This window comes from Plecotus auritus (genome assembly GCF_963455305.1).
Source record: "Plecotus auritus genome assembly, chromosome: 7".
Taxonomy (NCBI): Eukaryota; Metazoa; Chordata; class Mammalia; order Chiroptera; family Vespertilionidae; genus Plecotus; species Plecotus auritus.
The window spans coordinates 4,154,245-4,171,784 of NC_137774.1; the positions used below are offsets into that span (position 1 = coordinate 4,154,245).

The 17,540-nt window shown below is 60.0% G+C and overlaps 1 protein-coding gene across 4 annotated transcripts in view; it reads right to left on the reverse strand.

The window, feature by feature from the left end:
- Positions 1-4,157: 4,157 nt before the first annotated feature.
- The window catches only part of TMEM104 (transmembrane protein 104), a 39,832-nt gene continuing 26,449 nt past the window's right edge, over positions 4,158-17,540 (reverse strand). For 2 of the 4 annotated variants that reach the window (XM_080678721.1, XM_080678720.1), the window contains exons 9-10: positions 14,578-14,671; positions 4,159-6,573 (exon numbers count right to left, since the gene is read on the reverse strand). In XM_080678721.1, the coding sequence (XP_080534847.1) occupies positions 5,813-6,573; positions 14,578-14,671 (855 nt within the window). In that variant the 3' untranslated portion in view covers positions 4,159-5,812. Of the gene's footprint in view, positions 6,574-14,577; positions 14,672-17,540 lie in introns of all 4 variants that reach the window. The other 2 variants (XM_080678719.1, XM_080678718.1) reach the window with 1 other exon arrangement.

Below are 17,540 nucleotides of genomic sequence, written 5' to 3' on the forward strand. Positions count from 1 at the left end.
AGCTCATGTCCACGCCACCTTTTCCCTGGGAGCCAGGTGTGTGTGCGGGGAGAGGGCGCAGAGCTTAGAAAAGAACAGGCACTGTGTCCTTGGTCAGGAGGCCTGGCTTCAGTCTGGCTCTTTGTTTGTTGTTTTTAGTTTATTATTATTTTTAATCTTTATTGTTGAGAGTATTACAGTTGCCCCCCTCGGTCCCCCCCATTGGTCCCCCTCCACCCGGTTCCCAGCCTGCACCAGGCCTTCACCATCCTACTGTCTGTGTCCATAGGTAAGTAAGATCATTGGTTCATCTCTTCCCACCCCCCTCCCCACTTCCCTCTGAGATTCATCAGTCTATTCCATGCTTCCATGCCTCTGATTCTATTTTATTCACCAGTTTATTTTGTTCATTAGATTTCTTGTTCATTTTGATTTTTAGATTCAGTTGTTGATAGATATGTATTTGTTGCCATTTTATTGTTCGTATTTTTATTTCTTCTTCTTCTTCCTCTTCTTAAAGAATACCCTTCAACATTTCATGTAATACTGGTTTGGTGGTGATGAACTCCTTTAGTTTTTTCTTGTTTGTGAAGCTCTTTATCTGACCTTTAATTCTAAATGAGAGCTTTGCTGGGTAGAGTAATCTTGGTTGTAGGCCCTTGCTATTCATCACTTTGAATATTTCTTGCCACTTCCTTCTGGCCTGCAAAGTTTCTGTTGAAAAATCAGCTGACAGTCGTATGGGCGTTCCCTTGTAGGTAACTAACTGCTTTTCTCTTGTTTTTAAGATTCTCTCTGTCTTTGCCAAAACCGGTTTGGCTCAGTGGATAGAGCGTCGGCCTGCGGACTGAAGGGTCCCGGGTTCGATTCCGGTCAAGGGCATGTACCTTGGTTGCGGGCACATCCCCAGTGGGGAGTGTGCAGGAGGCAGCTGATCGATGTTTCTCTCTCATCGCTGTTTCTAGCTGTCTATCCCTCTCCCTTCCTCTCTGTAAAATATCAATAAAATATATTTTAAAAAAAAGATTCTCTCTGTCTTTAGCCCTTGGCATTTTAATTATGATGTGTCTTGATGTGGGACTCTCTGTGCTTCCTGGACTTGTAAGTCTATTTCTTTCACCAGGTGATTATTTCTTCAAATAGGTGTTCCATATCTTGCTCTCTCTCATCTCCTTCTGGACCCCCATAATGCAAATGTTGGCACGCTTGAAGTTGTCCCAGAGGCACCTTACACTATCTTCATATTTTTGGATTCTTTATTCTTTTTGTTCTTCTAATTGGGTGTTTTTTGCTTCCTCAAATTCCACATCATTGATTTGATTCTCAGACTCCTCTACTCTACTGTTGAATCCCTGTAAATTATTCTTTATTTCAGTTACTGTTTGCTTAATTTCTGACTGGTTCTTTTTCATGTCTTTTGCATTCTCACTAAGATCCTTGAAAGTCCCTGTGTGGGCTGTGTACACTGTCTTGTAGTTGAGCCTTGATTGCTGTTGGTGTCACTGGGAGGAACTGACCGCTGTGAGGACCAGGTGCAGCTACCGTGGGAGAGCTGCTGTGTAGGAAACACCCCTATGGAGCAGGACTTGCTTCAGTGGGGCTTTGGTGCTCCCTGAGTCTGCCTGTTGAGTGTGTTGCTCATGAATGTGCAGAGTTGTAATCTGCTATGGTCTGAAGCTGTCCACGGGGTGCACTGGCTCTAGGGCCTCCAGGGAGGTGCAGTCAGCCACTGCCTGGGGCCACCCTGCAGGAGCTATTTGTATTGGGCTTGGAGGTGCCCAGACGAGGCCCAGCTGGGAAGCAAGGCAGGCTCATGCTAGTGCCGGGTCTTGGGCCTTTTACTGATAGGCTTGGGGCACACTGGCCCAGCTGCAGCTTGTTTAGAGATTTTAGCAGTCTGAAGCCAGAGCAAGGACAGGCCATTAATATGCAAAAGCTGCTGCAAACAGGTTGGGTGAGGCTGCAAATCAGATGGGGCTATAAATTGGATGGGGCGGGGTCTCAGGGAATCACCAGGGTGGAGCAGAGATGGCTGCCAGTCAGCCCTGCAACCTGGGAGGTCCCAGCACAGGAACAATGACCTCTGGGAGCATGTCCATCTGAGAGAAAGCCGCCCCGAGTTCCTGCCCTGATGCCAGACAATCTAGTTCCTCCCTGTTTGTGTCTGGGTCCCCCAGAGCCTCGCCCTGGCGCTGGAGCTCAGAGGAAGCGGGACCTTGTAAGTTCAGCTCATGTGCCAGCCCTTTAAAAGGAACAGCTGTCTGTCAGCCCCCAATCCCTGCTGGTTTTTATAGCCTGTAGTTACGGGGACTTCTTTTCCCAGCTCTGGGAGCCTGGGCTGGGGGGTCTGGTGTGGGGTTGGGACCCCTTGTTCCTCATGGGCGATCTCAGCGTAGACGATCTCCCTCCCAATTAGAAAAAAGGTGCATGACTGTGTCGGACCAGCTGGTTCGGAGCCTCCACCCCTCCGACCAGTCTCAAAGTGCTTTCTCCTTTTCTAGTTGTAGAACATCCGTTCAACCAGCTTTCCCGTCGTTCTGAATGATGGTTGTTCTGTATTTTATTTTATTTTTTTATTATTTTATTATTTTATATTTTATTGATTTTTTACAGAGAGGAAGGGAAAGAGATAGTTAGAAACATCGGTGAGAGAGAAACATCGATCAGCTGCCTCCTGCACACAACCCACTGGGGATGTGCCCGCAACCAAGGTACATGCCCTTGACCGGAATCGAACCTGGGACCCTTCAGTCCGCAGGCCGACGCTCTACCCACTGAGCCAAACCGGTTAGGGCGGTTGTTCTGTATTTTAGTTGTGATTTTGATGTGGTTGTGGGAGGCAGTGAGTGCAGGCGTTTACCTACACCACCACCTTGGTTCTCTCCCCAGCCTGGCTCTTTGAAAGGAGACGGCTGTCAAGTTTCCTGGGGTTGGGGAGCCAGAGACCACCCCTCCCAAAGCCCCCTAGGTCCTGAGAATTCAGAGACCGTTTCTGGGTTGTAGCAGGCAGTTGCCACCTGAAGACACTTGGCTAATTAGGAGGCTATGAAACTAGGTGCGTGGGGACCCAAACAGGATGTTCTCAGCGAGTCTGGGGTCTGTGGCCTCCCGCAGCCCTGAATTTGGTCTTGGAAGAGCTTTTTAGTGGCCATTAGCATGGCTGGGCCAGGCATGAGCCCTGCTCAGGAACCAAGCCCCCGGCAGGCCTGGTGTCCACCTTCCTGCCCGTCTCCGTCTTCCAGCCCTAGAGCCTGGCACTGCTTGGCTCTTGCCCTCGGGCTGGTTCCCTCTGAGGGGCAGCCCCTGTCCTCACCTCCATGGGTTTAGCCTCAGCCTGTTGCTGGGGCTGCTCCCAGCCCCCATGTGGCGAGAACAGCTGTGTGACTAAGGGCCTGGCCAGGTGCCCACTGCCCACCTTCCACCGCTCAGCAGTGCCTCCCAGCCTGCCACCTGCCCCATCCACACGCCCGAAGCGGCCTCTCTGGCTGCAGGTGAGGGAGCAGCAGGAGCTGCTGGCACGGAGCCCCAGGGCTTCGGCAGGGGACGAGGCAGAGAATGCCAGCTCCCACCTTGGCCTGGCCTGACCTCGGGGCCAGTCGGGGGCGGTGGGCAGAGGATGTCGCGTGAAGGCTGCGGAGTCTTCCTCCTCCTCCACAGGGAAGCTTGCACCTGGGCCAGGCCGGGGGGCACCCTCCACTGCCCTCCCACCACCGACCCCCTGGGGCCCTTCTATCAAGTGTGACCCAGCTGCCCACCCCACCCAGCTGATGTGACAACAAATGTGCCTGACGCACACGGTGAGCAAGCATCACCTGGGACGTGTCCTCTCCCTGCACCCGGGCCCCGTGGCTCTCAGTAGAGAGAGGTGACCCCATCTGACCTCCGGTGGGACAGACAGCGGGACAGAGCCCAGGAACCCAGACAGTGGCAGTGGGGTGCACCCAGCTTGCTATCAGTGATGTGGTCACCTTGGGCCAATTCCCTCCAGGACCGGGGCTGCCTGGCGTGGAGGGGGCCGCAGCCACCAGACTCCACCGCTGTGGCTCCTGATTGCCACATAAATCACCCCGGGCCATATGATGCTAACACACTCCCCCCCAGAACTGGTGCAGCGCCAGGAAGCAGGGTGCCTTAATTTGCTTTGTCCTTAAGCGAAAGGAAACGTAACCGGAGAAGGGCAAGTACAGATGTTTTAATTGAGTTGTCAGCAGTGGGGCAGCTCCAGGGAGGCCCGGCACCCCCGGGGCTGGTCGGACCTCAAGGCTCTCCCTGCTCTGCCCACCTCAGGCCGGGCCTCCTGGAAAGAAGCCACAACGGCAGATGGAGGTGAATGGAAAACGATGACACACGGGGACAAGATGAGAACGGAAGACGTGGGACCAGTGAGAAAGTGGGTCACAGGGTTCTCACAGGTGGGGGCCAAAGGTGGGGGATAGTGCTGCCCGTGGACTCCCATGTTCCTGCAGGTCCCACGTGTCCTTCCGGCCCCGAGACCACCACGGGCCCCAGGACACCCAGTGTCGCCACTCTGTCCAAGATACAAAGCTGGTGCGATGTGGGGGAGGCAGCAGCAGTTCCCTCAGGAGGGCTGAGCAAGGCACTGAAATCAAGAGAGGGCAGGGGCCTGCGAGTCCAGCTCAGAAGCAGCTCCTGGTCCAGCTGCCGGGGCTCCGGGACAGGTGAGGGCAGGCCCGGGGCTGGGGCAGCAGGAGGGTCAGAAAGGAACCCAGGCCTGAAGCAGAAGGCACATTGAAATGCAGAGTTAGTTCATCAGTCACCTGCTCCCGGGGAGGCTGCCCGGCGGTGCATGCATGATGGTGGCGGGGCGGGGTTATGGGAGAGCCGGCAAGGTGGGTGGGAACCCGGCCCTCCCTCCATGGGAACGGTGGCCTGTGCTCCACCTCACCCCATGGCGCCCAAGGGACATGCAGTGTGTGAGCACTGAGCACCCACAGCCTGGCTGGACAGGCAGGCACCGTCAGTGCCAGAGCAGGCCTGACTGCCTACAGGGTGAACCACAAGGGCCACACACTGCCACATGCTGTGGCATTCCCAAGTCGCAGCCGTGGTGGGTGGGGCCAGCTCCCCATTACTGGCCCTTATACACTGCCCCTCTCCTCCCCACCCTGCAGGAGGCCCCAGAGCCCAAGCAGGGCAGTCAGAGAGCAGAGGACCCTTCCAGGGGTCACAGCTCTGGGCTCTAGATCTGTATGTGCTGCTGCGCCTGTGGGAGGGCTGCTCCATGCTGTCCCGGCTCAGGAGCCCCGAGCAGGAGCTGGCGCCCACAGCAGGGTCCTCACAACCCTGGTCTGAGGACCCTGGTGCCCATTAGCACCTCCTGTTCTTGTCATCAGGGCAGGCCAGGCCCTTCCTGAGGAGTCACTGGCAGGCCCAGCGGGGAGGGGGGCTGGGGCCCGGGGTTCATCCTGAGGGGGCAGCGTCTATGACGTGAGTTTCCCAGACCAGGATGAGGGAGGGCTGGGAGGAGGAGGGGACACGGTGACCAGTATAAATAGTGGCAGTGCCAGCGCTGCGTCTCCACGGAGCAGGGAGGGGAGCCCGCCCCGTGGTGGGGTGATGGGGCATGTGCGTAAAGCAGGGGGTTGATTCCGGGAGCCAGTCCTGGAGTCTGGGAGAGCCTTGTGCGGCGAGGTGCAGGCTGGGTGGAAGGAAGCCGGGGTGGGGACAAGATCCCAGCTAGATGTGCAGGGTCCCCTCCCAGAGCCTGGCCGCATCTGCCCTGTGGAGACCTGGGAGGCAACCAGACGCGGTCTCTGCAGGCGGGAGGACGAGGCGGGGCCCCCACCCCTCTCGTCAGCAGCCACGCCTGCCATCAGATCTTGGTCTCGCTGAGGACGATGTTGGCGGTGACGAAGAAGAAGCAGGAGAAGGCCCAGAGCAGCACGAAGCCCACCCAGAAGGTGTGGTGGAACGGGGATCTGTGCTGGTTGGCGGCCCGCGGGCCGAGGGCCAGCTGGGTGTCCTTGCGGCAGAGGTACACCAGGAAGGCGGGGACCACGTACTGGATGCCCGTGCCTGCGTAGGCCCCCGTGATGCCCACCAGGGACTCCAGGTCGTGGGTGCAGAAGGCCACCAGCACCGGGGGCACCAGGGTGATGGTGGGGAACACCACGCGGTCCACCACCCAGGGGTACGTGCCGCCCTCGCGGTGGAAGAGCGTCTTCCAGTTGTTGCGCAGGGTCACGGCGATGATGGGGAAGTTGGTGCTGATGGTGAAGACGGGGAAGAGGCCCAGGAAGAAGCGCACGGCGGCCACGCTCACGATGTCGCAGCGCGCGAAGTTGAGGGTGTACATGTCCAGGAGGCTGTCGCCGCGGAAGCAGAAGATGGCGGTGAAGGAGAGCAGGCTGTAGAAGGCCAGGATCAGCACGTAGTCCAGGAAGACGAGGCGCGTGAGGTGGCGCTTGGAGGAGACGGGCGTGAGGAGGGACGGCAGGGAGTGCTGGCACATGAAGGAGTACACGCACACCCCGAACAGGTTCCGGACCCCGGAGAGGTCGGCCAGGGGCGGGTGCCCCTCCCCGTGCCCACGCCCGATGCGGACCAGGGCCAGCACGATCATGATGGTGAAAGCTGCAAAACAAACGAGAGGGTGTCAGCAGCAGAGGAGACGGCCCGCTGGACAGTGTCTGGTCTGGGGGCGCCCCCAAGGGACTGGAGCCCCAGGAGCAAGAACTGTTCCATTCACGTGACCCTGACGGCCACATTCTGGAGCAGGTCAGCAGTTGCTATGGATCTTATGAATGCACTGGGGTCCCCTCCCCATGTCCCGTTCACCCCCACACCAGCAGGTAAAGCCCACGGTGACACCTGCCATTTCTTGGTGAGTGACAGGCATAAGGGAGCAGTGGGCTGCCGGCTGGCCCCTCAGGGGCTCAGGGCTCCCCCAGGTGGAGGCTGGGGGGTCTCTGCACTGTCCCCTTCAGGCCACATCACACCAGGCTCCCTTCGCCTGGGCCTCACAGGAAGCCAGGGTGACCCTCCGCTCTGCCTTCCCACAATGACACTTGGAAACGGGACGACGGGGACATCATCTATAGCTTTAAATCAGAGCTGCCTGACACCGTCGGGGACAGGAGGGAAGCAGGGGGCGAGGGGACAGGCCTGTGAAAATGGCCAATAAATAAATGATTTGTCTCGGACTCTCAGCCCACCCCAGTCTCTGCTGCTCACTCCTGCCACTGAGGGCCCGCGACTCTCGCCGCCCCAGGGACACCACAAATCTCGCCAGCTCTGGTCAGTCAAGGGGAACGTGCAGCCACTTCCTCTCTAGAGGCAGCCCAGGAGCTGCCTCTGGCTTAACCCTCGAGGGGGTTGGGGGGCCTGTGACAGGACACCCCTTGGGGCCTCCCCGCTCCACAGGATGCCCAGGACCCTGGCAGTCTGCCTCGCTATTCCTGGGGGTGCGTGCAGGGCCAGGATGTGGGGAGGGGACGGGGAAGGCCGGAGGGGGTGGAGGTGCAGTTTCCTGTGCCAGGAGTCAGTCCTCGGCCAGAAAGGGTTATAAAGCTGAGCTGAGCAGGCGGGCGGCTGCAGCGGGGAGACCGGGGGCCTGGGCTGCCTGGTGATTAGCTATTCAAGAGGCTGCAGCTGAGGCTGTTGCCACAGGCAGGGCACTGGGATCAGAGCAAAGGGGACAGCCGCTGTAAGGCGAGATTCGGATGCTGCTGTGCCTCTCCCGTCTCGGGGTGTCCCCTCGGGACCTGGTGCTCCTCCCGGCCTGGGCCAAGGTCAGCCCGGACTCGGAAAGAGGCAAGTGCAGAGCCCTCTCGGTTCTTGCCGGCCGTGGCCGCGGGGCCTGGAGCGGTGAGCACGGGGAGCGGCTGTCGGCTGGGAGCGTCGCCCAGTCATGCTCTCCGGTGGGATGCTGGCCCGTGCTCCTCGGCCCCGAATCTCCCAGAGGCTGTAAGAAGCGCAGGCGAAACTGGCTTGTGGGCTGTCTGGGCAGCCCTGGCTGGGCGCTGCTTCTTGCAGATAAACCAGTTTAGGAAGCAGTTTCTGAAGATCTTCAGAGATGGCGGCTCTCGCTGTTTTAATAACTCACAAAAAGGACCACTTGGGTTTCTGCTGAACCTGACCCCCTCGTATTCCATGCTGGGTCAGCCCTGTGGCTTCTGGAGGGCTCCAGCTCCATCTCCACCTTCCTCCTCCTCCTCCTCACCCGGAAGCAGAGAAGGATGTTGCAATAATTAAGCTGCAGGCCTGAGCTTCTCCTCTGCGGCTGCGTTATTTATCCCGAAGGACTCCGAGCAGAGCCTCCCCTCCGAGTGTGTCGGGGAGGAGGCCGTTGATAAAGGGCAGGCGTTGGCGTCTCTGAGGCAATCAAGTCTTAAGTGGGGGATCAAGAGTTCGGGCTCTTCATCCTTCAACTCTCCACACCGTGGGCCGTGGCCCGCGGGGCCGGGGAGGGGAGGGGAGGGGAGGGTCTCCATTTTTCATCCCCAGGCTGTCACAGCCTGCTCCGTCTGTCATCGCCGGAGACGGGCCGAGGGGCCTCTGGCCGCCGGCCGCCTAATCTTCCGAGATTGGAAACTAAAATCCGGCACTGTCACCTCTCCTGAAGGCTGTCAGCCGGCTCCTCCTGTTATGAATGGTCTCCCCACAATTCTGTGTCAAAGCCCTGACTCCCCGGGTGACTACCTGCCGATGGGGCCTAGAAGGAGGTAAGGAAGGTGGAATGAGGCCATAGGGGTGGCCCTAATCTGACAGGACCTATGAGAGAAGGAAGAGACGCCAGCTGCTCTCTCCCTGCACAGAGAGGCCACATGAGGACACAGCGAGAAGGTGGTTGTCGACAAGCCAGAAAGAGAGGCCTCCCCAGACACCAACCCTGCCAGCACCGTGATCTTAGGCTCCCGGCTTCCAGAACTGAGAAAACACACTTCTGCTGTTGAAGCCGCCAGCTTGTGGTGGGGTGTGATGGCGGCCTGAGCTAAGACGGCTCTTAAGCAGCCGCTGGATCAGAGAGAACGCAGTGAGAGGGGGATGAGGAAAGCGGTGCGATGAGAGCGGCCCTTGGATTCCCGAGCTGAACGTAAATTCCCAGGCTCCGGGCCTGCTGTGGGCCACGCTGGCTCTGCAGACGTACGTGGCTGCAGGACTCTGTCCGAGGGGGCAGCTGCCCAGGCCCTTGTGAAGCCCAGCGCTGCAGAGGCACCCCTGTACCCACCGTTGGTCAGATGCCTCACCCCATCAGCTACTGGGCCTTATCTTCCCTTCCCTTGCTGCTGTCCTGACAGCTGGCCCGCCAACGTCCCGGGCGGAGCAGGAGTCCTCCTCCCATCAGCGCACGTCTCAGCCACGCACAGAGCAGAGCTGCCAACAACCAGGGCTGCTGGAGGCGGCGGGGGTGGTGGTGGGGGAGGGATGTGGGGGAATGCCAGGCAGAGCTCCGAGGCCGGTCCTGCCACTAAGGAAAGGGGTCACTACTTGTGGCACGAGGCTGACTCTTCACCAAACTTTAATTACGTGTCTACCCCAAAAGCCTTAAGATAGAAACCCCGGGCTCCTCTCCTTTAAACTGACCTCTGCCTTTGCAGAGAGAACTTTTCGAAAACCAAGAATACAATTAAGACCAAGGTGAAATACACACATAAAGGTTTTCCTGGACCCCCTCCACGGGCTGTGTGACCAGAGAAGCTGGATGCTCCAGGGCCCAGGAGAGCCCTGGATGGTGGCCCAGAGGGAGGGCGGGCCCAGAGGGAGGCCTGGCGGCCTGCTCAGAGGGGCCGGTGGGTATCCTCACGTTGGAAGGGGGTCCTTCCCTGCCCTCTGAGGAGCACGCGTGGAGTGAGAGGCTGTGAAGGAATTCGTGCACCAAGCTGGCCTGCGGAACCAACAGGATGTGAACAGATGGCCCCGACAGAGACCCCGGCGGCTGGTGGTGACAGATCAGAGCAGTCCCACTAGGAGACACTCTGCCCAGATCCTCCGGGATCTGCAGGGGGGTCAGCCATGCGGCCACAGATAATTCTGGGGACAGGTGAAACCAGAGCCCTTACGTTCCCTCCTAGGCTCCTAGGTGAAGTCTCCTCCTGGGGACCTTCTACCCCTTGGGCCACCAAGTCCCACCCCTCACCCCCCTCGGACTAGAGGACAAATATGGGGCACCTGCCAGGGTGGGTGAGGAGGGCAGGGCCAAGGAACTTCCCGAGGCAGCTCCGGTTGATCTGCGGACGCTCGCCGGCTGAGGGGAGGACGCCTGACCCACTTGGAGTGGAGGAGGCGGAGGAGACGAGCAGCGTGCGTGGTGTTGCTCTGAATACACAATCAGAGGGAAGGCAGCCCTGTGGGTCCCAGCAGCTCAGACCCAGACCGAGGAGGGCAGCTGCACGGCAGAGCAGTGCTTATTAGAAAGAATCAGTGTTTTAATAACGCCAAACGGGGCGCCCTGAGCAGAGCCAGCTGTCCATGTCCCCAGCTGGGAGGCGTCTGCTGGCGTCTCTGGGGGAAGTTGGTAACGGGAGTGAAGGAGTGTCCCAGGAGGGAAAGGTCTATACCAAGCATGTCAAACTCAAAGGCTAACACCGGCCAAATAAACGAGGCATGCTGCCTGCGGGCCGAGCGTTTGACACGCTTGGTCTACACTCATCATTTGAGCGGCTTGGGGCGTGGGCTCCGAAGCCACAGCTGCTGGGCCTGGGGGCACGAAGGACAGCACTTTGGGCTGCGTCTCTCTGGGTGACCCTGGTCTGCGGGCCACTGACAGGGAGAGAAGTAGGAGCTACAGAGGAAGCCTCCGGCATCCCTGTGCTGGGGCTGCTTCTCCTTTCTCTGGGGCTCAAGCCTCCTCCAGGGCAGTGGGGTTACCCGGGACCAGTGCTGGCCTGTTCCAGGAAGCACACAGGGGGGAGGTACAGAGGGAGTGACTGGCAGGTGTGGCAGCCGGGCCGGAGCCCATGCTGTGTGCTCGGGGGCCTGTGGCTGACCTGAAGCAGCCGCCGGGGGTGAGCGCCGTCTGGCCACCGGAGCCCCCCCTTGCATGTGTGAATTCAGAGGCGTTTGCAGCCTGGGTCTGCCAGACCGACCAGCCTGGTCTCCCCAGGACTCGCTTGGGGAGCAAAAGAAATGCATCAACACTGGTATCTGCCCTACGTGTCCTGACAGGTTCCCCGACAAATGGCTATTCGAAAAGGCCACCCAACCCTCCCAACCCCATTGAGGCAGCTCGAGGGGCTTCCGGCTAATGGCGGAGGGAGGGCGGAGGGTGCAGAGAAGGTGGGGCTGGCCCTGAGCTCCGGGGCCTGCTCGGGGCGGGCTGCTGCAATCCTCCCGCCTGGGGTTTCAACAGATGGCAGAACCAATTCCTAATTAAGCACAAGAAAGCTTCCGGCTCGGTACGTCTATGATTTTCCAGTTCCTTTGCTGCTCATTTCCCCCTTCTTTTTCTAGAACCCACGCCAGCTTATTGCCACCCTGCCTGCCTCACTCGCGGTCAGACGCCTGGGCCCTGAGACGGGAGAGGGAGGGGCATGTGCCGGAGGGTCATGGGGCCACGGCGCGCAGCTGCTTTTCAAAGGCAGCGTGAAAAGCAAGTTCGTTATCACTGACAACTTGGTGCCAACTTGAGGACAGACAAGGCTTTGGTGCTCACTGCCTTGGAGGGGTTCTAGAAACCTCACCTGGGGTGCTAGAGGAGACACCCTCCACAGCACCCCCTTCCATCGGCCTGCAGACACCCAGGGGGCAGGCAGCCCCTCCCACAGGTGGACGGCCTGGCCAGGGTGCTTGGTGTCCCCGGATCCCCCGATGCCACGCTGCTGTCTCCTACCAGCTCCACAGGAGAAGCACCCCGGGGCTGCAGTGCCCACTGGGGACGGGCCCCTCGGCTGGGCTGCATGTTAGACTTGATGGGCGATCTCTTACGTGAGACGTTTACTTCCCAAGCCCAGAGGTCTGAGTGTCTCGGAGAAAGATGCCGGTGCCGGCACCCAGCGCTGCTGGAGGACAGGCTGGCTGACTATCTCCCGGATCAAGGGGAGAAAAGAGGCAAATGACTTGCAGAGACAGCGACATCCAGACAATGTCACCTCCCAAGCATGAGTGTGGGTGACCTTCGCGAGCTGGCTCCGCCTCCAACCCTTCTCTCTCAAGGCCACTGCCACGGGCTGGGCCGTGCTGCGCTTCAGGGCTGCCTCCCTGGGAGGGCCGGGGCCTGCAGGGTGTGGGGACCCCGAGGATTCCCACTGTGTCCCTGCACCAACGAGCAGCCACCCTGCTGCTCTGGGGGAGGGGCCCTGGTTGGGAGAAAGAGAGGCGGAATGGGTCACCCAGGCTGGGTGGCCTGAGCCCTGGCAAAGAGCTGCCGACTCCGCTCTGTGCGAGGACACCAGCGAGGGGTGGGGGTGGGGGTTCAGGGTGTTTCCACTCCCTTGGAGGCCCCCAGGGCCTGCCTCTCTGCAGGTGGGGGCTGTGCTGACCCGAATCTGGGGGAGCCTCGTATCCAGTCAACCTCCTCCTCACCCTCTTACAATCGTCTCTCTTCTAATGAATGTACTGCTCATCAGACACAGAGGACTCTGTCACACTGAACAGGCACTGGGGTGCTGCAGAGGCCGGTAACGGTCCTTATCGGCGGCCAGCCCCTCGTGGGTGGCGTGGGAATCCACCATGCCGGCTAACGCACGGCGTCCCCTCCATGCTCCCCCTGCTCCTGCCACCTCATGAGGGAGAGGGGCTGGGCGCCGGCGTTTAAAGAGCCCCTTCCCATTGCCAAGCATGTCAGGGAAGCCAATCCTGAGCAGGCGGGGCCAGGTTTTCAGGACTTTGGGCCCCGGATGCTGGGGCAGCAGATGAAGCCAGGGAGGCCAGGAGGGACAAGGCTTTTCTTCCAACGCTGCTTTCCTGAGAAAACTCCTTCTGAAGGTCACTAGGGTTCTCAGACACGGCCACGGATCCCGGGCTTTTGGTCACAATCCCTCCTGCACCCAGGGAGGCTCCATGCCAACACCGTGCCCGTGGAGCTAGCGCGACCCTCACGTTCTAAGCAACTCGTCCTCATCTCCCCAGGTGGTCATGGCGTTCATCTCACCCAGGACTTCGGAGCTTGAGAATGAAACGTGAACACAGCGCCCTGACGGTGAGGGCAGCTCAGATCCAGGCACGGGGCAGACAGGAGTCTCGCCCATCCAGAGAGCACACAGGTGTCCTCCTGTCCCTCCTCCTGATGGATGCTGACGGCCAGGCTCATCCAGTTACAGAGGCCCCAGAGCTCACCCTCCAGACCACTCAGCCCCGCGCTCATTGCCTTGCAAGGAAGGAGCAAGGGTGGGAAGAAGTCACAGGCTCGGGTTCTGGCTCAAGCCGAGGCAGAACTCCAAGCACTGACCAAGGACCCCTCCGAGCAGCTCTCAGAGTGCGTGGAGCCTTCCCATCGTGAGCTCCTGTCCCCACGGCTGCAGGGTGGGGCTGGCCTGGAGGACGGCCCCCTCCCTTCCAACTGAAGAAGCCAGGACTCCCGTGAGGCGGTCATCCCCTTACGCTGGGGTCTGTAATGCCAAGTGGGGGGCCAGGGGACTGCAGGTGCCAAAACTGCTGGAAGTCATTTGGATCAGAAACTGTGAGCTCGTCATGACTAGTGCTGAGCGCCGGCGGCAATGAAGAGCGATGAGGGGCCGACGCCTGGGAGAGGGAGTGGGGACGGGGGTCAGAGGGAGTCTGGAACCATCCTCTTTCCCAGGAAAGGGGAGTCCCCACCAGAACAGCAACAGCAGGTTTCGCTTTTAGATCAAAACAAGCATGCAGCCCAGCCAGTGTGGCTCAGTGGTTGAGTGTCAACTCATGGAGGTCACGGGTTCGATTCCCGGTCAGAGCACATGCCCAGGTTGTGGGCTCAATCCCCAGTGTCGGGTATGCAGGCAGCCAAGCAATGATTCTCTTTCATCATTAATGTTTCTCTCTCTCTCCCTTCCCCTTCCTCTCTTATATAATAATAATATATATTAAAACAAAACAAAAAAAAACCAAGCGTGCAACTGGTCCAGAGCACGTGCCAGCTGTCCTGGGTCCAGGTGGTCAGCAGCCGGGGCCGCCAGGGTGGTTGGCAGGATGGAGTGGGGGAATAAATGAGCACCTCACCCCACACCTGATTTAAGGGGAGAGACCCCCACCCAGGAAAGCAGTGCTCCTGCTCAGAGGGGAGCCAGGCAGGCAGAGGGCACTGTGGACGAGGGGTCTTCACACCCTGGTGGCTGGGGATGCGATGGGGGCGCCATGCCCACTGGTTTATGGCACAGCTCTCATGCCCGCAGGGAACAGGGCCCTGACCCAGGCCTTCAGGTGTCCAGCCTCCAGGCCAGGCCAGGTCAGTGGGGAGGGACCGGCGCGGGCGTGCGCAAGAGGCTGGTCCCAGACTCCGCAGTCCCAGGCCTGGCTCCAGCTCCGCCCCCACTACGTGATCGTGGAGTGACTTAACTTTTCGCGACTGAATCTCCCCACCAGCAGGAAGGCAGGCGGAGCACGGCCTCCTCCTTGCCCCCGGGAGCCCACAGAAACCCGCACCCGGTTCCTGGCTGTCTCTGGAGGGCGAAGGAAGGGCCGAGGGGAGGAAGGGAGAGAGCGAGCTGTTCCCAGACTCACCGACCCATCGCATCAGGGAGGTCAGGATCTGCAGGTACTTGGTCTTCTGGACGTCAAAGAAGGTGAAGGGTCCCAGGAGGAGAGTGAAGACAGCCTGGGCGACAAAACAGGAGTGAGGGGGACACCGAGGCCGGGCCGCACTGGGCACGCCGTGTGTGAATGTGTGTGCGCACACGTGTGTGCGGGGAGCATACACCGTTCACGCAGCCTCTGCCCAGGGCCGGGCCAGTCCTGACCCAGGTGCGCTGGACTGGCAGCGGCGCCCGGGGTCAGACGGCATCCGTGTGAGTTTCCTGCGTCATGCGCACAGGAGCCGGAGCCGCGCTTCTCCGCCCGTCCTCCACTCACTGTCCTGAGACTCTGGAAAGGGGTTTCCAGGCAAGTCCCAGGCGACACCCTGGGAACATCACCCATTCGCTTCAGCAAACACTGCCGAGGGAGGCACAGCCTGGCACTGAGTGGGCACGAGCGTGGATCGGGTGCCAGACGGCAGGCAGATGAGGGTGGGAAGCAGCACCAGCCACGCCGCGGGCACTCAAGGCTTCCAGGGAGGAAAGGACACAGGGAGGAGGGGGCACAGCGTCCTGACAACACACTGGAGGGGAGGGGCGCCCTTCTGAAGGCTTCAGAGGAAAGGATCAATCAGAAGGTCGTTAACCAGCGATGTTTTGTGTGTGTTTTTTAAAAAAAATATTTTTACTGATTTCAGAGAGAGGAAGGGAGAGGGAGAGAGATAGAGATAGAAACATTAATAATGAGAGAGAATCACAAATCGGCTGCCTCCTGCACACCCCCTACTGGCATCTGCCCTGACTGGGAATCCAACTGTGACCTCCTGGTTCATAGGTTGATGATGCTCAACCACTGAGCCACGCCAGCCAGGCCACCAGCAATGTTTTTACCTGACAGAGGAGGAGGGGAAGCAGGGAGAATAGAGCCAGTGGCTTCCAGGGCAACTCCTAAGAGAAGGACCCCAGCCCCAGAAGAGCAGGGCTGCACCTTGGGGGACGGGGGTGGGGTGGGCGTGGAAAGTCTGGGAGTGGGGAGCCCGGCCCGAGGGGGCACTGCGGGCTCCTCGGTTCTCTTTCTCTTCGGAGAACAGGAGAGTGAATGTTTACTTTGAAAAAGTGAAGAAATCCAAAGCCTGTCGTAAACGGGAGATTCGAATCCTCTCTGCAAAGGAAAATGGGGTAAACTCAGCACCGCGGAGCCTGGGGCTGGGAGGCGGGAAGCGTAGGATTTCCACGCCAAATTGGGTGCTCAGGGAGAGAGGAATTAAACGCCGCTGGTTGGCGTTGCGCTGATGGCACCATTTCCAATCTGCCACTCGGAAGCGGCGGCGGCATCAGACCTTATTAACATTTACACGGTGCCATTTTACCACGTTAATGCTAATGACACTCGCCAGAGAGACGCAGCCAGCCGGCTCCCAAGGCGAGTGTGGGGAGCGGGGCCCACCCCGGGGAGCCGGCCGGGTCCTGTGACCTGGGTGAACATTTCGCAGCTGCGGGGTCTGCCCTGTGCCAGGCAGGCGGGAGCCCCACAGAAGGGGGGCTGAGCCCGCCCCTCCGCCGCCCCCGTGGCACGGAGAGCAGGATGTGGAACAAGCTGTGACCTCTTATCCTAGTCCATTATCACTGTGCGAATGAATGACAGGAAGGACTAAAGTGGCGGCTTGAGAAGGCTCTAATTAGCGGGGTCGAGGTCCATGGGGCTGGGAGGCTTCTGGCAAGGGCTTTCTGCTGGGGCCTAGCACCAGATCTGCTTCTGATTGGGGCGGGTGTGGGGGGGTCAGAAGCGTCTCATCAGGCCAGGGAGGGGGCCATGAAGGGGCAGAATCACCCCCGCTTCGCCGAGCAAGTCTGTGTGCAGCATCGCCAGCAAGTCCTTTAGGAGGACGACCGCTTCAGGGAGACTGTCCGCCGCTGAGGTCCCTTCGGAGGGACGGGAGCGGGGATGTCATGTGGAAGACACATAGGAAGCCACTGGGCACCAGCGTCCCCAAGTGACCGTGGCCGGACTTGGACGCCTACCGTGCCCGGGGCGAGGTGGTCAGCGTTTCACCTCCGACCTGCGACGCCTCCCACTGAAACGGGCGCTCCGCTGTGGGTGCTGGGGATTTCCCGGGGGTGGCCTACGTGGGAGGTCAGCTCTCGTCTCTGAAGGCGCAGGACTGGGCTTTAGAAAGTCCCGCTATGGAAACACGGGGGGAGGGGAGGGGGAGCAGAGCCAGCCCCAGGCAGGGGAGTCCGCCTCCGCAGGCTGCACAGGCCCTTCCTCCAGGAGGCCATTTCCTGGCGAGCCCACCTTCGTCCTCCCCCGCCCCGCCCGGCATTCTGTGTCCAGTTCTAGCCTCCGAGTGGGAGCAGGTGGTAAGGGCTCTTCTGGAAGCCCTGTCTGCTCAGCAGCTGCGACGTCCATGGCTGGGCGGCAGCTGGGATGTGGTTTCTTTTTCTTTTAATGCTCAGGACCACAGACTGACTGTGCCACGTGGGGGGGGGGTGCAGGGCCACTGGGAGGAAGTGCACCCAGACCGCCCGCCCGCGCGGCCGCTGGCTCCCACACCTGAGCGCGCGCAGACCCAGACGCAGGGCACAAGCTGGGGCTCATGGTGGAACAGGTGTCCTCTGCAAATGAGCCAGAGCCGACTCGGCACCTGCAGGGCTGCATCCGACTGGGAAAGGACGGAGGACTCAGAGCAGTGGCGCGGGGCTGCCGGGTCTTGGGGAGAAAGGGGGCGGGGCACAGGAGACAAAGGGGCCCCAGCATCCATCTCTGAACGCAGTACAGCCACGTGCGGGCCCTTGCCTTTTTAAAAAAGAAGAAATAAAAAGCCAGCACCCAGCCAGGGAAGGGGAGAGCCCACGCGGTGCTCCTTAAGAGACGGATCTGTAAGTCAGGGGCTCAGCTCAGACCTGCTGAGACGGAGCTGTGTCCCCCACCGGCCCCCCTCTGACCCCTCG